The sequence below is a fragment of the Balaenoptera acutorostrata genome, chromosome 5 (assembly GCF_949987535.1).
Source record: "Balaenoptera acutorostrata chromosome 5, mBalAcu1.1, whole genome shotgun sequence".
NCBI classification, from domain to species: domain Eukaryota; kingdom Metazoa; phylum Chordata; class Mammalia; order Artiodactyla; family Balaenopteridae; genus Balaenoptera; species Balaenoptera acutorostrata.
The window spans coordinates 7444715-7471131 of record NC_080068.1 but is presented as its reverse complement, the minus strand read 5'-3'; the positions used below and the strand labels follow the sequence as shown (position 1 = coordinate 7471131).

Genomic DNA, 26417 nt, shown 5'->3' with positions numbered 1-26417 from the left:
ATTGGCAAATATTTTCTCCCATTCAGTAGGTTGTCTTTTTGTTTGCTTATGGTTTCCTTTGCTCTGCAAAAGCTTTTAAGTTTAATTAGGTCCCATTTGTTTATTTTTGCTTTTATTTCCTTTGCTTTAGGAGACGCATAAAAAAACATACTATTACAATTTATGTCAAAGAGTGTTCTATGTTTTCCTCTAGGAGTTTTATGGTTTATGTCTTACGTTTGGGCCTTTAATCCATTTTGAGGGTTTTTTGAGTTTAGTTTTTTTTTTTTTTTTTGTATATGGTGTGAGGAAATGTTCTAATTTCATTCTTTATATGTAGCTGTCCAGTTTTCCCAGCACCATTTATTGAAGAGACTGTCTTTTCTCCACTGTATATTCTTGACTCTTTTATCATAGGTTAATTGATCATTAGTGCATGGGTTTATTTCTGGACTCTCTATTCTATTCCATTGATCTATGTTTCTGTTTTTGTACCAGTACCATACTATTTTGATTACTGTAGCTTTGTAGTATAGTCTGAAGTCAGGAAACCTAATTCCTCCAGCTCTGTTCTTGTTTCTGAAGATATTATTGTCTATAGGGGGTCTTTTGTGGTTCCACACACATTTTAAAGTTATTTGTTCCTGTTCTGTGAAAAATACCCTTGGTATTTTGATAGGGATTGCACTGAATCTGTAGATTGCCTTGGGTAATATGGTCATCTTAACAATATTAATTCTTCCAATACATGAACGTGGTATATCTTTCATCTGTTTGTGTCGTCCTAATTTCTTTCATCAGTGTCTTATAGTTTTCCAAGTACAGGTCTTTTACATCCTTAGGTAGCTTTATTCCTAGGTAGTTTTATTCCAGTATTTATTCTTTTCAAGTTGATGGTAAATGGGATTGTTTCCTTAATTTCTCCTTCTGATAGTTCATTATTAATATAGAAATGCAACCGATTTCTGTATATTAATTTTGTATCCTGAAACTGTACTGAATTCATTGGTTAGCTCTATTAGTTTCCTGGTGTTGTCTTTAGGATTTTCTATGTATGATATCATGTCATCTGCAAACAGTGACAGTATTACTTCTTTCTTTTCAATTTGGATTCCTTTTATTATTTTTTTCTCTGATTGCAGAAGCTAGGACTTCCAAAACTATGTTAAATAAACATAACAAGTGGACATCCTTGTCTTGTTCCTGATCTTAGAGGAAATGCTTTCAGCTTTTCACCATTGAGTGTGATGTTAGCTATGGGTTTGTCATATATGGCCTTCATTATGTTGAGGTATATTCCCATTTATACCCATTTTCTGGAGAGTTTTTGTCATAAATGGATGTTGAATTTTGTCAAAAGCTTTTCTGCATCTATTGATATAATCATATGGTTTTTATTCTTCAATTTGTTAATGTGGTGTATTACGTTGATTGATTTGCAGATATTGAAAAATCCTTGCATCCGTGGGACAAATCCCACTTGATCATGGTGTATGGTTCTTTTAATGTACTGTTGGATTCAGTTTGCTAGTATTGTTGCTGAGGATTTTTGCATCTATGCTCATCAGTGATATTGGCCTGAATTTTCTTTTTTGTGTAATATCTTTGTCTGGTTTATGTATCGGGGTGAGGCTGACCTCATGGAATGAGTTTGGAAGTGTTCCCTCCCCTGCAATTTCTTTGGAATAGTTTGAGAAGGATAGGTATTAACTCTTCTCTAAATGTTTGGTAGAATTCACCTGTGAAGCCATCTGGTCCTCGACTTTTGTTTGTTGGGCGTTTTTAAACTACGGATTCAATTTCATTACTGGTAATCAGTCTGTTCATATTTTCTATTTCTTCCTGGTTCAGTCTTGGGAGATTGTACATTTCTAAGAATGTGCCCATTTCTTCTAGATTGTCCATTTTAATGGCATATAGTTGTTCATAGTAGTCTCTTATGATCTTCTGTATTTTTGTGGGGTTGGTTGTAATTTACCTTTTCCATTTCTGATTTTATTGATTTGGGCCCTCTCTCTTTTTTTCTTGATGAGTCTAGCTAAAGGTTTATCAATTATGCTTATCATTCCAAAGAACCAGCTGTTAGTTTCATTGATCTTTTCTTTTCTTTTTTTTTTGTCTCTAGTTTGTTTATTTCTGCTCTGATCTTTATTATATCTTTCCTTCTACTAACTTTGGCTTTTGTTTGTTCTTTATCTAGTTCCTTTAGGTGTAAGGATAAGTTGTTTACTTGAGATTTTTCTTGTTTCCCGAGGTAGGCTTGCATTGCTATAAACTTTCCTCTTAGAACTGCTTTTGCTGAGTCCCAGAGATTTTGGATGATTGTGTTTCCATATTCATTGGTCTCCAGGTATTTTTTATTTCCTCTTTGATTCCTTCAGTGACACCTTGGTTGTTTAGTAGCATATTGTGTAGCCTCCACATGTTTATGTGTTTTTTTAAATTTTTTTGCAGTTTTTTCTTGTAGTTGATTTCTATGTATATAACTTTAATATGGAGATTTTTAGAACTACTTTGAAATTTGGGGTTAATCTTTCTACCTTTACTATTATTTTCTTGGTGGCAATTTCATCTGTGCAGTCAGAATGGCCTAAATCTGGACCTGGGACTCCCTCAGTTACCTCTGTGTAAAGGAGAGGGGTGCCTTTCTAGGTGGGAATGAGAACAGATGGAGGGGCAGGATTTCTAACCCGAAGCCCTGCTCTACCACCTACTATCAAGGAGCAGCACCGATTTCTCAGTTTCCTCATCTGTAACATGGAAGTAATTCTAGTATGTGCCACATGTGTTTCTTGTGAGTATTAATGAATGAACATATGAAAATTACTTAGGACAGTGCTTGGCACATAATATTCCCTCAAAACTGTTAGTTATTACTATCTCTCTTTTGTGAGATTATTGTAAGGATTAAAGGGACAGTAGATAAACCACAGCACCGTGCCTTGCGCACAGTAAATTCTCAATACAGTCTAGCTTTTGATTTGTCATTATTGTCTGTACTAAATACAACAGTTGAATAAGTCAAAATAGTGAAGAAAATGTTGTGTTTCAAAGGTAGGAGTTTCATGAAATGGACTCAAATTTGTGCCAACAATCTGCATAATTTCAGGCTCTCTTATCTTAGGTTAAAAGATATGAAGGTTCAATAATGTTGCAATGGATAGATTTTATTAGTGTCAGTGATGAAATAATAATAATCACTGCAGGCTTTTAAATATTATGAAGTGTTTTTAAATATATCATCTCATGGGGCCTTAAAGTGACAAGGTTAACCCCAGGCAGTATGTAGCAATCTAAGGGCTATTTGATTATTTAAGCTTCCCGGATTATTATCACCCTTGTCACATAATAGACATTGTGTCCTTTCTATCATAGGCTACCAGGGGTTGCCTATTTGTTCCCAAGGCAAATTGAGCCATTCCCCCTCAAAAGTTTACAGTAAATAGAATAGAAACTTCTGGAATCATCTTCCTCTCTCACAAATGAAGAAACAGCAAAGTGGTACAGCATCTCAGCTGTTCCAAGTTCCTCAAATCAGTTTTACTTTTGCAAAACCGGCCCTCCGACTTCCTATATCCTGTGAGCTGCCTTACGAGCAACATGACCGGCAGCCGCATTTGTTGTAATTTTTTAAATATGTGGAAAAAAAGCAAGATATCGACCATGTATTACCTTAACCAAGATGCCAAATTATCTAACTTGTTTCTCCAGGCGAGCAGCCCGACCACAGGAACAGCTCCCAGGAGCCAGTCAAGGTTGTCTGTCTGTCCGTCCACTCAGGACATCTGCAGGTAAGTGCCTAGCAAATGATCCCGTTTGGTGTTTTTTGAGACCAGTGCTTTGTACTCTTGCTGTGTGTGCTGAGACGGTGTGAGTCTTGCCTCTGCCTTACATTGTCTGTGGGTAATTTAGACCAGCCTAATTTTTCTCCCTTAGTGCATTGCCCTCATTTGATCTTTATTTACCAACTTCGGGTCCGTGCTATCATTTTCATCGCTCACTCTCTCTCTGTTTTCCCATGGCTTTCCTCTCCATTCCCATTTCCATGGCTTTCCTCCCCATCCCCATTCTCCATCCTTCACCTGCTGCTTTGTCTAGATCTGCCATCTTACATGACATGTCAGAAGCCTCACTTGAGCAAAGCACCCCGGTCGTGGTGCTGAGCCCTGCTAGGAAGGAGTCTGGTAAGAAATCAGTAAAACAGAGGCCTAGGAGGAGGAGGAGGGCTGCTCTGAGGTACAGGCACACAGAAGAACAAGTGAAAGGGAGAAGAAAGGATTTTCACCTCCAAATCCCCAGCCACCGATGGAGTGAGACTGACACAGATTCTTCAGATTCATCTTCCACCGATGAGAGTCACTGGATTCAGGCAAAAAGAAGAGCCCAAGTGAAGTTCCGCCTGTCTCGGAGAAGGAGAAATAAGAAACCAAGTGGAAACTTGGATGAGTCTTCCGCTCCTAATGAAATCCATCCAGTATATTTGGGATCTGAAGGTAAAAAGCGCCCGGAACTGACCGAGTGCGAGAGCTACTCTTTAAATCTCCACAGAGGAAAAGGCACAACATACCAAGGATGCAGTGTTTCCCTGCCAAGACGGTCCTCTGACATCAAGAGACCCTCAAGGAAGCATGAGGAAAGCAGAGGCAGGTACCACCACAGGGATCCTCAGCTCTTGCACAGGCTTGGGCAAAATGAAACAATCAAGAGAATATTTTCAGAGACAGATTCCAGCACTGAAATGCTGGCAGTCAAAGAAGGTGTCAAGACTGTGGAGCCCGCAGGATTCCTTCAGGAGCCTCCTGCCACCTACCATGATGGGTCTGATCATTTAAAAGCATGCAGGTCAGTCACTCCAGAGAAAGACTTGATTACAGCCAAATATATCTCCTCCTGCTGTGAGTTACGTGTGTGTGTGTGTGTGTGTGTGTGTCACCTACCCTCAAAACATAACCTTTATCCATACTGTTATGTGTCCAATTGGATATAGGGTGATAAAACGAGCAAAGCGATGGGAAGAACAATGCACAAGTATCCGTAGGTTTGAAAGCTGTTCCAGAATACAGTTAGATTTTCCCCTCCCCCTTCTTTTAACTGAATAATGACTTATCCTGGTCAAAAGACTGACAAACCAATTGCGTCCTGTCCCTACTCTCGGTAAGACAAGAATTGTGGAGGAAACATGAGTGAGAGCGTGAAACTTCAGACTCTTCAATGCAGATCTGGTGAACTGTTAGTGCTCTGACAGAGGATATTCAGGGCTTGGGGGGTTTAAGGTCAGATTTTTGTATCCGAAAAAATTCCTCTGCAGTTGGTGCTAATTTGTTCTCCAGTTATCTGACTCAGCAGGGTAATTTGAGACTGATAGGGCACAGAAACAAGTCACGGACCTATCTGCGGGGTTGCTGGGGCCTTCGGGGAAGGAGACCACATTAACTTTGGTGATAATTGTGTACTACAAGGTTTCAATGTGTAGACAGTTCATAGCTCTGAGACTGCTTGTTTGCACTTTTTACCCGACTGGATACAATTTTCAAAATAACCTAAAATTTAAAAGAATGATGTGACTCTCCAGGCTAGTATGCACAAATAAGACAATGTTAAACAAAACAAATATTTTGGATTTTCCTATTATACCCAATCATTTACGTTGCTTGGATTCTGTTTGGGAGTAAGTGATGTTTTCGTTGCATAATGCTTGGTTTTGGGGGCTTATTTTTATGAAAGTTGAAGTTATTTTATAAAACATGTATGTGTGTTTCGTGTGAATCACGTGACCCAGAGAACACTTCCTATGTTCATTCAGGGCAGGACAAGAAGGAGAATTAAGCTCTGGATGTAAATAATATTATAATGGTTTGTTTCTCTGAAAGTTTTATGAAATAGTCATTCATAAAATGTTCGTTCATTTATTCACTCAGGCATTTGTAATGCATCAGGCACTGAAAATATTACAGTGCCTAAGATTTGTAGGGTCTCTGACATCTAGAGCTTACAATCTGATGGGAATAACAGACACGAAAGCTATTTCACAGTTAGTTACAATTGTGATAAGGAATGTAGGAGCGTATAATGAGGAAGGTTTACCTATGCCGGGAGATCAGAGAAGGACTCTCTTAAGGAAGTGACAAGCTGACTGAGGCTTAAGCATGACAGGAATTGATCAAGGAAAGAGCAGGGAAGGCCGTCCAGGCAGCGTGCCAGTAGGGTTCCAGGGAACTGAGAGCCGGATGCTGCCGGGGGAGGGGGGGGGGAGGGGGGGGAGTGAGGGGGTGGCGGAGGGGAGGGGCGGCAGGTGGTGGAGCTGAGGCTAGAGAAGTGGAGAGGGCCCTGTAAAACACGCTAAGTGGTTTAAAACAGAAGTGACACCATTTGACTTAGACACTAATACGAGTAAGTTTCTTGTAATCTTTTGACTATGATTTAAGTGTGACTTTGCTAAAATGTCTGGGGATGGACTAAAACACTATTTCTAGTCTAGATGAAGAACTCCCCAATCACAAACGTCTGTGGTCATTCCCCAAATCTACTTCCAACATAATTTAATGAAAGAGAGTCAGAGAAGCTAGTTGTAGGCTTAACGGTAATTGGAAAAAAAAGTAATGCTTGTAATTAAAGTCATAGTGGCTGGCTCTCTGAAGTTAAAAGCACTGCTCTGGAGGAACATTTTCAAAGACAGAATATTTAACATGGACTTCTATTAATGAAAGTGAGATCGATGGACCTATAGTTATCATTTCTTACTGTGGGTTATCGTCAAAATACACCCGCTAAGCAAATCCTATGAGCCGTATATTATACTGGGAGCTGAGGATAAAGTGACAGAAAGACTTGATTCTTCCCTTAAGTGGCCTATTTTCTAGTGGAAGAAATCAAATGTATACTCGAAACGATGAATGTTCAAGATAGCACAGGGTAAGTTTAAGAAGAGGAATACTACAGGAATTTGAAGAAAGAAAAATTGCTGAGAGCTGACATCATCCAGGAACCCCTTGAGAGGTGGGATTGGGACTGAGAAAAGGAGAAGTTAGCCTGGCAGAGATGCACGGCCTGCATCCAGGCCCTCAAGGCAGGGCCCAGGCAGGGACTAGGGAATGCCGCTGTGCACCCGGGAACTCTTTGTGAACTGTGTGACTAGGTTAGAAGGTTTGCATAGATGGATAACTAGAATATTTTTTAAAAAGACATTGTGAAGAAAACATGCATATCCTTTCAAGGAGCTTAACTCTGTTCCATGCATCCCTGTTTTCAAACTGCCTTGCTGAGCCTCTGGGTGCCAAAGAGGCTGCTGAGGACAGATCAAGGCAATTGTGCTCCCATTAGCCCATCTTTAACCAGAGGGTTGGGGTTCTACATAGCATTCCTTTAAGGAAAAAAAAGAAGATTCCACTGTAAAAAATAATGTAGAACAGCCTTTGCTAAATCAAATAGGCTTGATGAAGAACAACACGTAAGAGTAGTCACAGTGACGCCAGTGATGTACTGGAAAGGGACCTAGATTGAGGAGAAGGAGTGGTGATGTGGTGGAAGCAGCCTACTTCGGGGTGAGTAGGGTGAGGATGGTAAAGGGGAATGAAAGGGAGGAACAAATGGCATGCAGGCATTTGCATCCCCCCAGGTGGGCAGGATCCCCCAGGTGAGCAGGATTCCCGCCCCCCACCCCCCGCCAGGTCATCAGGAACAATCTTCGTGCTTGCAATCCGTGAGGGCAGAAGACAAAGAAGTCAAGAAAGACTCCAGACCTTGGAAGTTGGGAGGTAGTAAAAGCCGATGTTACTGACAGAGGCAGAAGAGGTCAGAGGCCAGTTGGTTTGGGAAAGACATGATGAGTTTAATTGCAGGCAAGCTATTTGTGGTGACGGTGACGTCCCAGGGTCGGCTGTTGAGCAGATAACGTGAGTCACGTCACTGAAATGCAGGAGGGCAGTCAAGGCTGGGTCTGTGTGATTTTTCAAGCAGTAGTGAACTATACACAGACCAACACTAAACAGCTGCACGTTTGCAATGGTCATTAACGTGGTGTATGAGCACAGGGCAATCGCATCAAGATATTAAAAATGAAAATCTCAAGGTCACGGAGGACATATAGATTTGGGTATCATTCTCAGGGAGGTGACTGAGATGCCTGGAAAGTGAATGAAGTCTCTATATGAGATCATATGTAGGAAAAAAGCCTCTATATGGACCCAGCCCGAGCACCAGGGTCCCCTGCGTACGGGAGGAAGATGAACTTGCACTCCTGCCGCTTGACACGGACGGGCAGGAAGAGTCTCAGCTACAACCACAAAGCAGAAGAAGCTCCCGAGCCCTTCTTCCTTTTTCCTTCCTGGCATTTAGTCCCACGGGGACATGCTACCCACTCTTGACCCTCATCAAAGCCTCGCGCAGAGAAAGTTTCCCTATTACCTTCCTATAACTTAGAGGGAATTTAAATTATCATGCTATCACACCCACACTTGTGGAGCAGGAAAGGCTTTGCCTTTTTTTGTAGAAAATTTACATTAAAAAAAAATCATGTTAGCTCATGCGTGAAACTTGTCAGTAGCCTCTTAGTTGCCGTCAGTGGCAAGTTCAAAATCTTTAATAGGATTTACAAGGCCCTGCATGATCTATCTGACCTGCCTGCCCAGCTTCAACAGCATCATTAACAATGACCTACTCATGCCGGTCTGTCTTCAGGTCTCTGAAAGAGCCAGGCCTGTCCCTTTCAGGGCCTGGGATGCCTTCACATTACCTGCTCTGCCCTTCACCAGGCTAACTCCTGGTCATTCTTTCCTGATTTAAATGTCATTTCTTTAGGGAAGCTTTTGTGATTCCCTAACCGACACTCAGGTCCCCTCCACTTCCAGAGCATCATTATTTTATTTTGTTTTATTGGAATATAGTGGATTTACAATGTTGTGCTAGTTTCAGGTGTACAGCATTGTGATTCAGTTACCATAGCATAATTTTTAATTGCCAGCATCTATGTATTTTTGTGATTAACGGTATCAGATTTGCTCCCTGGAGTGTCCAAAGTGCCTGGAACAGTGCCTGGTAGATAGCACATACTCAACATGCAGTTTTTGATTGAATAGATGTAGGGAAAATAAATTTTTTGAAGGGAGTCATTCTTCCTATGTGAAATCATAGCAGTAAGTGGTGGATTACCTCTCCTGCAGTGGAGTCCCATGTAAAGAATATTCTTCACGAGCAGCTAGTGGATATCAGTATCAGCTATGGGGCCTGTAAAAGGCAGACCACTGCCCCCACCTCCGGAGATTCTGATGCCCTTCCTCTGGGGTTGGGCCCATGACTTTGCGTTTCTAAAACATTCCCAAGTGATGCAGATGCGGCTGATCCAGGGACCACGTTTTGAGAACCACTGTTCGATGCTACGAATTCTCCCTGGGCCTTCCATGGGAAAGGCTGAGTTTGGGAAGCATAATTAGAGTTTTCTGTCATCCTCTGCCGAGTGCTGACACAAAAAGCACCAAATCAGATCACTTTCCTGTATTTCATGCTGTCATACCAGTGTGGGACAGGTCATCAAGCTAAAACCGTAGGCTGACAAAGTCCCAACTTTACCAGGAACTCAGCTGTCATGGTTTGACTATTGTTTCCCTTCAAACACACTTCCTCATCCCATCTATCCCCACTTCTGTCAGTGAGTTCACAGATCCCCTGAATTTCCAGTTTTGACAATGTTTTCTTCTCATTGGGTATATCCGGTCCCAACCAAGTTCTGTCACTTCCTCCAGATACTGCTTTGATCTGGGTCTTCTTTCCCGTTACCACCATCCCCTTGTGACTCTACTCTACACGTCTGTTCTTTCTCCACATCCACCGTTTACCCCCTGTTTTGGTCAGGACTCGTCTCCCAGGTTATGATTGGCTGAAACCAGTTCAAATGAGCTTGATGTCTTAGCCACAGAAATAGAAAATCCGGGTACACAGATGCCCTCGGGACCTCCAGAGAGTCAAGCAATGTGGTTCCCTCACTCTCTCTCCTTCTCTGTGTGGTTCTTCTTTTCTCTGACTGCAGACAAGCTTCCTCTGTACAGCAGAGGGAAGAAACATTGTGGACAGAGACAGCGGCAGGCTTACATTTTACCAGCAGTGACTTAACAGAAAAGGGAAATGTTCTCTTCAAGCAGTTACATGGAATCCCAGAGAAGGAATAGAATTCGCCTGCCTTAGGTCACATCCAAGGGGTAATCACTGTCACCAGGGCATGGGTCATTATGCTTGGACCCAGTCCTTGGGTGGGAAGGTTGGATTTAAAATGTGGCTATGGGCAACCCCTTCAGAACCTTACGAATTGGGGAAAGAACACGTCAACACCAAAAAGAACAGCACTAGTACCAGAAGAAGTGGGAAAAGAATTATGAGCAGGAAAAAACAAAAAAAAATATAGTACAAGGTCCTACTGTACAGCACAGTGAACTATATTCAATGCTCTGGGGTAAACCATAATGGAAAAGAATATAAAAAAGAATATACATATATATATATATATATATATATATATATGTATAACTGAATTACTTTGCTGTACAGCAGAAATTAACACAACATTGTAAATCAACTATACTTCAAGTAAAAAAAAAAAACAACAGTAGTGTTCAACCACCATCAAATGCAGTTCTTTCCTTCCTAAATGTCTTTCTCTTCCTCTCCAAACGCCCATATTTAGATATGCTTTCTCATTTTTATCCTCTTCCATGAAGCTTTTCCAAAGTATTCTGGTCTATGGTGACATTTTCCTTCTTACAGTTCCCATAACCTTTATTCTCAATATCACGTGTTTGGTATTCAGTCATTTTTTTAGTGGTTTCAAGTGTGTTGGTTCCCTTTTCTCTACACAACAAGCTCCGTGAAGGTAGGACTCATGTCTCACACCTATTCTGTGCCCTACGCAGTACTCAGAATAACTTGGGAATTTAGCGATGGCTCACACAGAACTTTTGGAATGGCTTTGTAATCAGTGAAACCTAAGAGAGGAGACTTGCAAAGAACATGGGTACTATAATGGGAATTGGGTGACAGAGGGAATATTGAATTCTTTCAATGGTTTCATTAAAACAGGAAGAGCCCAAAAGTAAATAATAATTCCTGGTAATGTTTTAGGTCTATCTTGGGTTGGATGGTGAACTTGAAGATATACTTTATGTTATTTTTCTCTAGCCTTCACCTTCATTAAGAAAAAATTTTGAGGCAAATTGGATGAGAAAATGATAAAAATAGTCTATATGTTGACTTGTTTAATCGTTGCAATAATTTTGATCTGGGTATGGGAAAGTAGAGGCAGAAAATTTCTAAAACTCCAAGTGTTCGTAGCAGAAGACTGCCTTTCAAAAGCAACAGAATCATGCTTTTTGACAAAGCACTGGGGTTTAGAAAATTGATTTAGATTATTTTTGAATCATAGGCCTGAGCTCCTAAGAAAATTGTGCTTAAAATGGACCTTTTTCTTATCCCTGTCATCATATCTGTGTGCCCACTTATTCATTCACACATTGAGCAACTCTTTCTTGGGAATTTACTCTGTATCAGGGCTAGGTCCTAGAAGCTGGAAATACAGTGGAAAATGCAGTAATGGTCTCATCCCTAATGAACTTATATTCCAGGTGGTAAGACAAATAATCAAACAGGCAAATGTAAAAAAAAAAAAAAGAAATCCATGAATAAACAAAGCTAAAGGAACATACTGATCTAGTAGAACAAAACAGGTTTCCCTGTGGAACTAATAAAGGAACAATCCAAAGGAGAAGCAAAGAGAAGAGATAACCTGTTTTAGGAAAAGGATATGGTACAAGTGAGCACACAGAGATGAGTGAGATTGGGGAGAAAAGGATTTCCCTGAAGCCCCTCAGGGAGCAGGAGCAGGGGGTGGGAGCCAACCACGGGGTCTCTATCACCACAGTTAGGAGTTTGGACAGTGTTCCAATGACAAGGGGAAGTTTCCGTAGACTTTTAAGTAAAAGAACAACACTGTCACTTTTGTGTTTTGGAAGAACACTCAAGCTACTTTTGGAAAACAGATAGGAAGGGCAAGACGGAAGCTGAATGAACCCGGTTAGAAAGCCAGCGCGGTGTCTCAGGAAAGAAGTGATGGTGGCCATGAGAATAAAAAGAAATAGATGGATTTTTTAAAGTATTTTGAAAGTAAATCAAACAGGACTTGATGATTAAGTACCTATAGATCTGACCTCAAGTTTCTTATTTAGAAAACTGGGTAGATTCTAGTACCATTTACTGTGGAGAGAACACAGTGAGAAGCAGAAAAGGAGAGGAGTTCAGTTTTAGACATGATAGTTTGAGGCACAAAACAAACATCCAAAGAGAGATATCAAAGAGACATATATAGGTCTAGAGGTCAGAAGTGGCATTGCATCTTTAGATGAAGACTAGGAAGTCTTGAGCCGATAGGTGGTGATTGGCAAGATCTCCCGTAGAAAACTGAAAACTGAGAGGATGAGGGCACGGAGAACCCCATGGAACAGCAACGTTTAATGGCCCTGGGAAAGGAAAAGGAGCAGAGTGTGTGAAGGAAAGAGAGAATAGACCAGGTGGAGGGAGAGAGGAATTTGGGGGCCTGTTTGTGCTTTTTATTTAGAGAACCCTTGGCCTCAAAGAAGTTGAAGATGCAGGAAACTGGGGGCGGTGGGGGATTGCTTATTTGTTGAGGTCCCACAGGGAAGGTAGAAAAGGATGGGGCCCAGAGCCCAAAAATAGAAGGATCACTGTGGTGAGGAAAATAGGTATATCTTTCTTTCCAATAGAAGAGAACAAGGACACGGTAGATGTGAACAAATGCAGATCTACAGATTATAACATTTTCTTTTTATGGCCTTGTAGAATGAGGGAGTTTTGCAGGGTCAAACATCCAGGGAAATTTGAATTTCAGATAAACAACAAATAGTTTGTCACTGGGGCACACTCATACAGTAAAAAGTATTCGTTGTTTATCTGAAATTCAAATTTTACTGGGCATCCTGTATATTTTTTCTAAGTCTGGCAGGGCTAAGAATAACAAGAGAGAAAAGCACATTGCAAGTGCTGCTGAGACTCATAACTGAGTTTATAGGGCCACAGCTGCAGGAAGTGCAGTTTCCCTCTGCAGCTCATCGTTTAAATGCAGATATGACCAAAGGAGGGCAATTGAACAGGGACCTAAAGGAGTGACATCATGAAATAGCCAGCTTTCACACGTAGCACAGTTTCATGTATTTATCCCTATGTGTCCCCAGGGACACACTTCACATTTACATTTTGAATTTACATTTTGAAATGTAAAAACTAAGACAAATATGCTTTACAAATTGAGATTTTTAAAGCAAAATAGCATTTCACTGAGTAGTCTTTCTCTCCATATGTATTTAGAGGAGAACACATACTTCTCTTTACCTTCCCCTTTTAGGCAATTATGACGGTCATTGCGAAGACTGGGTTCATAGGTTCATGGACCGTCCAGGTCGCTTTCCAGTTTGCTCTTTGAGGATCCTTGAATATCAGCACTCTTATTATCTATTGTTACCGAACCAAACTTGGGTCCGCTCGCCCGGGCGCTGTAAAGCCAATCTACTGACACCGGGGTGTGATGAAGGAAAGTGCAGCGTTTATTGCAGACGCCAAGCAAGGAGTCCGGGGCAGCTAGTGCTCAAAACCCGGACTCCTCAGTGGGTTTCAGCAAGGCATTTTTAAAGTCAAGGCAAGGGAGTGGCTCACAGGGTGTGTGATCAGCTGGGGCACAGTTCTCTGATTGGTTGGCGGTGAGGTAACAGGGTGGGGTCACAGGGGTTAACATTATCAATCTTTAGGTGCCAGTAGGTCTGGGGGCTACGTGCTCATGGTTATCAAGTCATTAATTTCTTCCATTTGGTGGTGGTTTTAGCATCTGTAAAACAACTCAGGAAATGTGCATCAGATACTGTTATCCAAGTACTTCAGAGAGGAGCTACAGCGGAGGATATGGTGGAGGGGTCCATCCCCAGAAGCCCACATAGGCTCCTGCTTGGTTACATTATCTCTTCCTTGGACATATCTTTCCCTGGGAGCCTCTTTCCTTCCAGAGCCTCTAATTGTGAAAGCATTCTTTGTAATAGTTAATAGCCTGTGTCCTTCTATTTTCTATTTGTTAGTCCTAGATTTATATTCACTCAGTAGTAGGTTTTTTTTTTTTACTTTTGTTACATATTCTATTACTTCTATTAGTTTTTCTGTACAAAAATGAAACTGACATTCTTTTTCAACGTCCATTCCATGAGTAAAAGATAAGCACCATCTTCAGCATTCAGGTGAGAAAGTTTATCCGAAGTGACCTAAAGAGAAGCATTCATTTCCAAGAGGTAACAGACTCTTAAGGAAGTTCACAAATTTATTGTCTTCCTTATGCCTTTGCCTTTGTTTTGCTGAGTCTTGTAGGAATTAATAACAACCTTTCTCCTGTTCATTTTAATAACGGCTGAGTTGGTAGGAAATACAGGCATGAACACTCCTGGTGACCCTCCAGAGATGAGTTACTCGGGGTGACTCGACACAGAGTCACAAGGTCTCACTTTCAATTCTTGCTTTCTGTCTACTTGGAGCAGGCAGACTGCAAAAGGTGAAGTGGCCCTCTCTTCATTTATGTGATCAAAAATGTGAAAAATTGATGTGTGTTGCAAATAGGTGTGTTGCTAGTCTAATACAATGTTTTAAACTAATTTCTTTCCTCCAAGTGAATAACTGAATTCATTGCAGTCCTCGGCAAAAATTCAGATATACATGATGCTACTTTATTTCACAGAGTAAAGGTTCTCAAAAAGATAAACATTGATGACACCACATTTTAATGTTATAAATGTTTGGTGTGATTTCACATAGAATTTCAACATTTAGCTCAGTAATTTGTATTTTGAATGAACAAAAACAATAAATGAAGTCACTGAGATACACACACACACACACACACAAAACATATAAGAAAAAAACTTGAAAGGCTAGCAGAAATGGCAATTTATATCTTTTTTTTTTCTATCTTTTAAAGACATGCAGGCTTTTTTCTAATTGTTCTGAATTGGGAGATAATCTTTCCAGGAATGAAATGACAGTATCATCAATAATACTGATTGTCTTGACTGTTAAATTATCTTACATGACCAAAACCAAGCGGGTTGATTCATTACCTTCTAATTTGGCTAATCAAGTACCTCTGATTTTTGGAAAGAACATGTATTCTGTAGGCAAATGATTTAACAAGTAGTACATTTAGAAAGGAAAAAAAAAAACAGAATTTTTTCTGCTTATAAAAATGCGTTAAAGTAGATTTGAATCAAGCAGGAATTTTCCAACCTCAGAAAACTTCAGGCAAAGGTACATAGAAGTACAAAGCTCCTTCAGAAGTAAAAGGAAATATGTACATATTATAAAGCTGTTTATACTGTGCTACATTTATCTTTTCTTTGGTAATTTCCACGATTGTGAAATGCCCAATCATAGCAAAGTGCAAAATACTGAGTGAGAAGGAATAGCGATTAGATCAAGTTTATCTACTTCTAATTTAAGAGCAATATGTGTTCAGGATTACAGTTATTTTGAACTATATCCCTTCTCTAATGAACTTATATCTGTTTGGCAATATGCAAAAAAAAAAAAAACAAAAAGGAAAGAAAAACACCCTCTCTCCTTTTTTTTTTTAAAACATCTTTATTGTAGTATAATTGCTTTACAATAGTGTGTTAGTTTATGCTTTATAACAAAGTGAATCAGCTACACGTATACATATATCCCCATATCCCCTCCCTCTTGTACCTCCCTCCCACCCTCCCTATCCCACCCCTCTAGGTGGTCACAAAGCACCGAGCTGATCTCCCTGTGCTATGTGGCTGCTTCCCACTAGCTATCTACTTTACATTTGCTAGTGTATGTATGTCGATGCTATTCTCTTACTTCATCCCAGCTTACCCTCCCCTCCCCGTGTCCTCAAGTCATTCTCAACGTCTGTGTCTTTATTCCTGTCCTGCCCTTAGGTGCATTAGAACCACTTTTTTTTTTTTTTAGATTCCGTATATATGTGTTAGCATATGGTGTTTGTTTTTATCTTTCTGACTTACTTCACTCTGTATGACAGTCTCTAGGTCCATCCACCTCACTACAAATAACCCAATTTCGTTTCTTTTTATGGCTGAGTAATATTCCATTGTATATATTTGCCACATCTTCTTTATCCATTCATCTGTCGATGGACACTTAGGTTGCTTCCATGTCCTGCCTATTGTAAATAGAGCTGCAATGAACATTTTGGTACATGACTCTTTTTGAATTATGGTTTTCTCAGGGTATGTGCCCAGTAGTGGGATTGCTGGGTCATATGGTAGTTCTATTTTTAGTTTTTTAAGGAACCTCCATACGGTTCTCCATAGTGGCTGTATCAATTTACATTCCCACCAACAGTGTAAGAGCATTTCCTTTTCTCCACACCCTCTCCAGCATTTATTGTTTGTAGATTTTTTGATGATGGCCATTCTGACCGGTGTGAGGTGATACCTCATTGTAGTTTTGATTTGCATTTCTCTAATGATTAGTGATGTTGAGCATTATTTCATGTGTTTTTTGGCAATCTCTATATCTTCTTCGGAGAAATGTCTATTTAGGTGTTCTGCCCATATTTGGATTGGGTTGTTTGTTTTTTTGATATCGAGCTGCATGGGCTGCTTGTAAATTTTAGAGATAAATCCTTTGTCAGTTTCTTCATTTGCAAATATTTTCTCCTCCTCTGAGGGTTGTCCATTTGTCTTGTTTATGTTTTCCTTTGCTATGCAAAACTTTTAAGTTTCATTAGGTCCCATTTGTTTATTTTTGTTTTTATTTCCAATTCTCTAGGAGGTGGGTCAAAAAAGATCTTGCTGTGATTTATGTCATAGAGTGTTCTGCCTATGTTTTCCTCTAAGAGTTTTATAGTGTCTGACCTTATATTTAGGTCTTTAATCCATTTGAAGTTTAGTTTTTTGTATGGTGTTAGGAAGGGTTCTAATTTCATTCTTTTACAGGTAGCTGTCCAGTTTTCCCAGCACCACTTATTGAAGAGGCTGTCTTTTCTCCATTGTATATTCTTGCCTCCTTTATCAAAAATAAGGTGACAATATGTATGTGGGTTTACTCTGGTCTTTCTATCCTGTTCCCTTGATCTATAGTTCTGTTTTTGTGCCAGTACCATACTGTCTTCATTACTGTAGCTTTGTAGTATAGTCTGAAGTCAGGGAAGCTGAATCCTCCAGCTCCATTTTTCTTTCTCAAGATTGCTTTGGCTATTCGGGGTCTTTTGTGTTTCCATCCAAATTGTGAAGTTTTTTGTTCTAGTTCTGTGAAAAATGCATTGAATCTGTAGATTGCTTTGGGAAGTAGAGTCATTTTCACAATGTTGATACTTCGAATCCAGGAACATGTTATATCTCTCCATCTGTTTGTATCATCTTTAATTTCTTTCATCAATGTCTTATAGTTTTCTGCATATAGGTCTTTTGTCTCCTTAGGTAGGTTTATTCCTAGGTATTTTATTACTTTGCTTGCAATGGTAAATGGGCGTGTTTCCTTAATTTCTCTTTCAGATTTTTCATCATTAGTGTATAGGAATGCAAGAGATTTCTGTGTATTAATTTTGTATCCTGCTACTTTACCAAATTCATTGATTAGCTCTAGTAGTTTTCTGGTATCATCTTTAGGATTCTCTATGTCTAGTATCATGTCATCTGCAGACAGTGACAGCTTTACTTCTTCTTTTCCGATTTGGATTCCTTTTGTTTCTTTTTCTTCTCTGATTGCTGTGGCTACAAATTCCAAAACTATGTTAAATAATAGTGGTGAGAGTGGGTAACCTTGTCTTGTTCCTGATCCTAGAGGAAATGGTTTCAGTTTTTCACCATTGAGAACGATGTTGGCTGTGGGTTTGTCATATCTGGCCTTTATTATGTTGAGGCAAGTTCCCTCTATGCCTACTTTCTGGTGGGTGTTTATCGTAAATGGGTGTTGAATTTTGTCAAAAGCCTTTTCTGCATCTATTGAGATGATCATATGGTTTTTATCCTTCAATTTGTTAATATGGTGTATCACATTGATTGATTTGTGTATATTGAAGAATCCTGCATTCCTGGGATAAACCCCACTTGATCATGGTGTATGATCCTTTTAATGTGCTGTTGGATTCTGTTTGCTAGTATTTTGTTGAGGATTGTTGCATCTATGTTCATCAGTGATATTGGCCTGTAGTTTTCTTTCTTTGAACATCTTTGTCTGGTTTTGGTATCAGGGTGATGGTGGCCTCGTAGAATGAGTTTGGGAGTGTTCCTCCCTCTGCTATATTTTGAAAGAGTTTGAGAAAGGTAGGTGTTAGCTCTTCTCTAAATGTTTGATAGAATTCGCCTGTGAAGCCATCTGGTCCTGGGCTTTTGTTGGAAGATTTTAACCCCAGTCTCAATTTCAGTGCTTGTGATTGGTCTGTGTATATTTTCTATTTCTTCCTGGTTCAGTCTCGGAAGGTTGTGCTTTTCTAAGAATTTGTCCATTTCTTCCAGGTTGTCCATTTTATTGGCATATAGTTGCTGGTAGTCATCTCTCATGATCCTTTGTATTTCTGCAGTGTAAGTTGTTACTTCTCCTTTTTCATTTCTAATTCTATTGATTTCAGTCTTCTCCCTTTTTATCTTGATGAGTCTGGCTAATGGTTTATCAATTTTGTTTATCTTCTCAAAGAACTAGCTTTTAGTTTTGTTGATCTCTGCTATTGTCTCCATTTCTTTTTCATTTATTTCCGATGTGATTTTTATGATTTCTTTCCTTCTGCTAACTTTGGGGGTTTTATTGTTCTTCTTTCTCTAATTGCTTTAGCTGTAAGGTTAGGTTGTTTATGTGAGATGTTTCTTGTTTCTTGAGGTAGGATTGTATTGCTATAAACTTCCCTCTTAGAACTGCTTTTGCTGCATCCCATAGGTTTTGGTTGTCATGTTTTCATTGTCATTTGTTTCTAGGTATTTTTTATTTCCTCTTTGATTTCTTCAGTGATCTCTTGGTTATTTATTAGTGTCTTGTTTATCCTCCATGTATTTGTATTTTTTACAGTTTTTTTCCTGTAATTGATATCTAGTCTCATAACATTGTTGTCGGAAAAGATACTTGATATGATTTCAATTTTCTTAACTTTACCAAGGCTTGATTTGTGACCCAAGATATGATCTATCCTTGAGAATGTTTCATGAGCAGTTGAGAAGAAAGTGTATTCTGTTGTTTTTGGGTGGAATGTCCTATGAATATCAATTAAGTCCATCTTGTTTAATGTGCCATTTAAAGCTTGTGTTTCCTTATTTATTTTCTTTTTGGATGATCTGTCCATTGGTGAAAGTGGGGCGTTAAAGTCCCCTACTATGATTGTGTTACTGTCGATTTCCCCTTTTATGGCTGTTAGCATTTCCCTATGTATCGAGATGCTCCTATGTTGGGTGCCAAAATATTTACAATTGCTATATCTTCTTCTTGGAAGGATCCCTTGATCATTTTGTAGTGTCCTTCTTTGTCTCTTGCAATAGTCTTTATTTTAAGGGCTATTTTGTCTGATATGAGAATTGCTACTCCAGCTTTCTTTTGATTTCCATTTGCATGGAATATCTATTTCCATCCCCTCACTTTCAGTCTGTATGTGTCTCTAGGTCTGAAGTGGGTCTCTTGTAGATAGCATATATACAGGTCTTGTTTTTGTATCCATTCAGCCAGTCTCTGTCTTTTGGTTGGAGCATTTAATCCATTTACATTTAAGGTAATTATCCATATGTGTGTTCCTATTACCATTTTCTTAATTGTTTTGGGTTCGTTTTGGTAGGTCTTTTCCTTCTCTTGTGTTTCCTGCCTAGAGAAGTTCCTTTAGCATTTGTTGTAAAGCTGGTTTGGTGGTGTGAATTCTGTTAGCTTTTGCTTGTCTGTAAAGGTTTTAATTTCTCCACTGAATCTGAATGAGATCCTTGCTGGGTAGAGTAATCTTGGTTGTAGGTTTTTCCCTTTCATCACTTTAAATATGTCCTGCCACTCCCTTCTGGCTTGCAGAGCTTCTGCTGAAAGGTCAGCTGTTAACTTTATGGGGATTCCCTTGTATGTTATTTGTTGTTTTTCCCTTGCTGCTTTCAATATTTTTTCTTTGTATTTAATTTTTGATAGTTTGATTAATGCGTGTCTTGGCATGTTTCTCCTTGGATTTATCCTGTATGGGACTCTGTGTGCTTCCTGGACTTGATTGACTATTTCCTTCCCATATTAGGGAAGTTTTCAACTATAATCTCTTCAAATATTTTCTCAGTCCCTTTCTTTTTCTCTTCTTCTTCTTCTGGGACCCCTATAATTCGAATGTTGGTGAGTTTAATGTTGTCCCAGAGGTCTTTGAGACTGTCCTCAATTCTTTTCATTCTTTTTCCTTTATTCTGCTCTGCAGTAGTTTTCTCCACTATTTTATCTTCCAGGTCACTTATCCATTCTTCTGCCTCAGTTACTCTGCTATTGATTCCTTCTAGAGCATTTTTTATTTCATTTATTGTGTTGTTCACCATTGTTTGACTGCTCTTTAGTTTTTCTACGTCCTTGTGAAACATTTCTTGTATTTTCTCTGTTCTGTTTCCAAGATTTTGCATCATCTTTACTATCATTACTCTGAATTCTTTTTCAGGGAGACTGCCTATTTCCTCTTCATTTGTTTGTTCTGGTGGGTTTTTACCTTGCTCCTTCATCTGCTGTGTGTTTCTCTGTCTTCTCATTTGCTTAACTTACTGTGTTTGAGGTCTCCTTTTTGCAGGCTACAGGTTTGTAGTTCCCGTTGTTTTTGGTGTCTGCCCCCCATGGCTAAGTTTGGTTCAGTGGGTTGTGTAGGCTTCCTGGTGGAGGGTACTAGTGCCTGTGTTCTGGTGGATAAGGTTGGATCTTGTTTTTCTGGTGGGCAGGACTGCATCTGGTGGTGTGTTTTGGGGTGTCTGTGGCCTTATTATGATTTTAGGCAGCCTCTCTGCTAATGGATGGGGCTGTGTTCCTGTCTTGCTAGTCGTTTGGCATAGGGTGTCCAGCACCGTAGCTTGCTGGTCATTGAGTGGAACTGGATCTTAACGTTGAGATGGAGATCTCTGGGAGAGCTTTTGCTGTTTGATATTACATGGAGCCTGGAGGACTCTGGTGGATCAATGTCCTGAGCTCGACTCTCTCACCTCAGAGGCACAGGCCTGACAACTGGCTGGAACACAAAGACTCTGTCCACCACACGGTTCAGAAGAAAAGGGAGGAAGGAAGGAAGGGAGGGAGGGAAGGAGGGAGAGAGGAAGAAGGAAAGAAAGAAAGAAAGAAAGAAAATAAAGTTATTAAAATAAAAAATAAGACTAAATTATTAAAAATTATAAAGTAATTTAAAAAAAGAAAGAAGGAAAGAAGAGAGCAACCAAACCAAAAAACAAATCCACCAATGATAACAAGCACTAAAAAGTATACAAAGAAAAAAAACAAAAACGGACAGACAGAACCCTAGGACAAATGGTAAAAGCAAAGCTATACAGACAAAATCACACAAAGAAGCACACACACTCACAAAAAAAGAAAAAGGAAAAAATATATATATATATCTATATATAAAAAAAAGGAAGAGAGCAACAAAATTAATAAACAAATATACCAATGATAACAAACTCTAAATACTAAAGATAAACATAAGATCAGACACAAATTAGATGCAGAAAGCAAACCCCAAGTCTACAGTTGCTCCCAAAGTCCACCTCCTCAATTTGGGATGATTCCTTGTCTATTCAGGTACTCCACAGATGCAGGTGCATCAAGTTGTTTGTGGAGCTTTAATCCGCTGCTTCTGAGGCTGCTGGGAGGTATTTCCCTTTCTCTTCTTTGTTCGCACAGCTCCCAGGGTTCAGCTTTGGATTTGGACCCGCCTCTGCGTGTAGGTCGCCTGAGGGTGTCTGTTCTTCGCTCAGACAGGACAGGGTTAAAGGAGCAGCTGCTTCGGGGGCTCTGGCTCACTCAGGCCGGGGGGAGGGAGCGGTACAGAGGAGGCGGGGCAAGCCTGCGGCGTCAGAGGCGTCGTGACGTTGCACCAGCCCGAGGCGCGCCGTGCGTTCTCCCGGGGAAGTTGTCCCTGGATCACGGGAGCCTGGCCGTGGCGGGCTGCACAGGCTCCCGGGAGGGGCAGTGTGGAGAGTGACCTGTGCTCGCACACAGGCTTCTTGGTGGCGGCAGCAGCAGCCTTAGCGTCTCAGGCCCGTTTCTGGGGTCCGCGCTGATGGCCGCGGCTCGCGCCCGTCTCTGGAGCTTGTTTAGGCGGCGCTCTGAATCCCCTCTCCTCGCGCATCCTTTTGGGAGGTCTGAGGTCTTCTGCCGGCGTTCAGTATGTGTTCTGTAGGAGTTGTTCCACATGTAGATGTATTTCTGATGTATTTGTGGGGAGGAAGGTGATCTCCACATCTTACTCCTCCTCCATCTTCAAGGTCTCCTCCTCTCTCTTCTTTCAGTCACATAAATTCCTTTTTAATCCTGTATATTCACATATTTATGCAAACAGGAAATGAACACTGTGTACATATGCTGATGAATATTGGGTACAGTGCTTGTTGCTACCAAATCATGATTTGTCTCTGAGAATGTATTTATAGCTTGAGCATTTCCTCCATTCCTAATCACCATATTTGAGTTCTCATCTTCCTTGTAACTGTTGCAGAGTAGTTATACATTCATTTCAAATCTTCTGCAACCATCCTCAGACATAGATAAATTTAAATACAGTGTCTAATTCGGTTCAGAAATTAAAATGCCCCTGGAGCAGCCCCAGTGAGTTGTCTTCCGTTCATAGGACTCTGAGCATCTCAAACTGAGCACCGTGACCTTCCTCCCGCCTCTGTTCCAGAGGAGTCTTGGTTCCCCTGCACTCACTTGCATGTTTTTGCAGACTGAAGATGCCATAGTCCCGGAGTCCTGGGTTTAGGTAGCTTCTTGGAGGTGGCCTTTACTTTAGACTTTAGACTGAAAACTTTCCTCTTTCCTTCATGGTTATCTAATAAATAATAATCAAAACCTCCCTATTTTCTGCCGAAGTTGCACCACTTTGTTCTTGTTTGGCTCTCTGAGCCTCACCTTAACAAATTCTGGTGTCTTTATTTTAGGGATTTGGGGGTTTAGGCTAGCTCACAACTCTCCGAGGGTGTTAACCTAAGGTGTTTTGCCACACTCTCAGCCAGTGCCAAGGGAGAAAATTAAGGAGGAGGAAAGATAGAAAAAATAATAACTAGAATGAAATAGAAGTCATATACACTGTCAATATGTCCCGTGATTGGAGAAGTCCTGGTTCCAATCAGCACTTGAAAGCCTCAAAATCCTACCAGGTAGAGCTGGAAAGACCTAGAGAGCTCACCTCACCCAGTGGTTCTCAGTCTGGGCTGCACATTAGACTCACCTGGGAAATTAAAAAAAAAAAAAAAAAAAAAGTGGTGCCGCCAGGGCTTCATCCAGATCCCTCTGGAAGCGGTGTCTCAGCACAGGCACATGTAGAAAAGCATCCTAGACGATTTTCATGCACAGTCAGGGCTGAGAACCACTGATTGCCAGCTCAGTCTTGGGTGAACAGATTGACCCCCGGAAGACACGTGTGTCATAAGAAACCTACTTCGGGTAGCAGCCCACTTGGCGGCACGTCTGTGATCTGGACTCAGTAGAATGCACCCTGGGGTGAACGACGGGTACAAATAATTTCCTCTCGTCTCCTGAAACCGTTTGGGACAGGGGTTCCCAAACGTGACAACTTGATTGGAGGCAATAAAAGATACAGTTGTCTTTTACAGTTTTCATCTTTGATGAAACCTCAAGTTTCTCATCTAGTTGCAATTCACTTACAAATGACAGGATAGGAAATAAAACCCAGCTAAATCCATGGTTCCCAAAGGATAGTCCCTGCACCCATAACATCAGAATCATGTGGGAATTTGTTCGACATGCAAATTAATGGGTCCCAACTTAGACATATTGAATCAGAAGCTCTGGGAGGGGGGCCCAGCCCCTAGTTTAACTGGCCCTGGCCCTCTGTGTGAGTCTGATGCAGGCTCATGTTTGAGAACCACTGGAACAGAGGCTGCAGAGGAGAAAATAGACAATTGTAACAGAGTGTGTTCGTGCCCCCATGGGTTGAGCATGGTGTGCTGGGGAGGGTAAGGAAAAGGATCCCAATGCAAGTCATGCATGAGAGACAGCAAAACACAAAGCAAGTAAAGGAGATGATACATGTTTGTATTTGAAAATTTTCTGTCTTTTTAAAATTGTTTGACCCCTTTTTCATGTATATGTATGTGTGTGTATATATAGGTATACATGTGTATACACACACACACTCAAAATGGATAAAATAGGAAATTGAGAAAATCAGGACACATGAAAAGAAGGGTAGAAAACTACTAAATCCACAAAAATGCATATATGGAGATTTACTACAAGTTTAATTTTCATAGGCACAGTGGTCAAAGCAAAGAAAGAAACAGGATTCACAGAAAAGCAAATCGAGCGTTCAGATGAAACCCAGCTTTTGCTAGTACAGAATGACTGAGCAAAACTTCTTTCCTTATAATGAGAACATTTCAATATAGTGGATGGCATCCTTGGCTACCTGCGTGTAAGCAACGTGTGCCACTTTCTTTGACAATCAAGGCTTGGCAGAAGACAGGGTTAAGGCCCTATCAAGAAACTAGAGCGCTACCTCAAGATAAGCACTTAAAAGGAGGCTTCCCCAACTCCAAAGCTCCCTAGACACTCAGCATTTGTGGGAAAAAGAATGTCAAAGAAGCAAATGTCCGTGTCCACTGGCAGCCTGCACTTTTTCTTGAGAAATAGCTCAAGATCAATCCTCTCTTGTGTAACCGCTTCACTTTCCCATGATGATATGTAATGACTTGCACATTGTTGCAAGGGTGATTTTCAAAATGATACCATGCTTGGTTTTCCTTTGTTGTGTTCCATTTACATTTTATTTTAGTCTTAAAATGTGCCATTGCAAGAGCCTATTGCTTTTATAAGAAATACAGTGATGTATCCTAAAATTCATGGCTGATATATTTTTGATCATTTTGCGTGGTCTACTATATACAATATATCATTTGTGAAGAAGAGAAAAGGCTGGGGTAAAATCATCTTAGATTCGCTTAGGAAGAGCCTTTGAAGAATAGGATAGGAACAGAATATGCTTCTTCTTCCTCACCACCCCTACTCACCTTCCCCCCAATGAACCAACATGACAAAGTATAACCACAGGTTGGGGCCTCTCAGCTCAAAGAGCGTTCGTACCGAATTCCCACCTACGAAGCCACAGCCTTCAACATCCCTTGGGAGATATCTTAGCCCAAACTCTACTCTGTGCAGAAATAAGGCTCACAAATGACTTTAGCTTATGTAGCTTCTTCGTACCTTTGCCAGTGGTTAGTTAGCTGCAGATGAATTTTCCTGTACTCATCACAATGATATGTTGCAGCGATAAGGCAGACGCCTTTTGTTCCATTTGCAGCTGTTTAATTCCCTTACTTTTTGTCAAATGCCATTAAGGGATCGAGCATGGAAATCAGCAAACCCTGCATCAGTGTGGTTCATTGATATAATGTGAATAGTCCTTATGGACTGAAACATATACATTTACGTTTATAACATATGTATATGTGGGTATATATACAATAGATATGTAATCATCTATAATAGTTAAAGCTGTTATAGTTAGACTCAAGTAAAATACTATTTGTATGAAATCAAACTGAAGCTACTAGCAGTTTATATTCACCATGTACTTCCCTAGAGAATATACACATTAAGATGCTATTTGAAAATTAAAATATAATTTGAAAATAAAAAGCAGTAACATATCTCTTTCCTGTTATCTCTGCCTTTTTGTTATATCTTTGAAGCAGCTGTCTTTATGTGAAGATAGAAACAATTAAAATTTTTTAAGTGTATAACTTCAACATGGGGTTTAATGAAAGGTAGAGTAGAACATTTCTTTTTCATGCACAAACTACAGAAGTGAAAAATGCAAGTGCAAAATGAAAACCTCAAGCATGGTGTTGCACTATACAAAATGCAAGATAAGTAAAATAAAGAGGAGATGAGTATCATGATGAATTCCCAGTTTGTTTTGGTTTCTGATGATTTGTAGCTGACATATAATATGAGCAAAAGTAATGTTGCTCCTCCACTTCCTTGATATCAGTGCAGACTGTCTTTTTCTTTAATGCACAGAGAAGAGAGAAGGTAGAATTCTGGGCTTAATATTTAGAAACCTCTTGGCTCTTCTACTGCTAATTGGAAAAAAGTCTATTTCAAATAGACTTGTTATTTGAAATAATTATTTGTTGTAGGTAATTCTGTTGCTATTTGGAAAAACATCTTTCAAATATGTTTATTCATTGAAATATCTCAAATCCAAGAAAACA

General features: G+C 40.0%; 1 protein-coding gene across 2 annotated transcripts in view; it reads left to right on the top strand.

The window, feature by feature from the left end:
• MARCHF1 (membrane associated ring-CH-type finger 1) overlaps window positions 1-26417 on the top strand; it is a 456345-nt gene that overhangs the window by 360686 nt on the left and 69242 nt on the right. The window contains exons 4-5 of one of the 2 annotated variants that reach the window (XM_057546274.1): window positions 3691-3770; window positions 4078-4821. In XM_057546274.1, coding sequence (XP_057402257.1) covers window positions 3691-3770; window positions 4078-4821 — 824 coding nt within the window. The remainder of the gene's footprint in view (window positions 1-3690; window positions 3771-4077; window positions 4822-26417) is intronic. The other variant, XM_007184128.2, reaches the window with a different exon arrangement.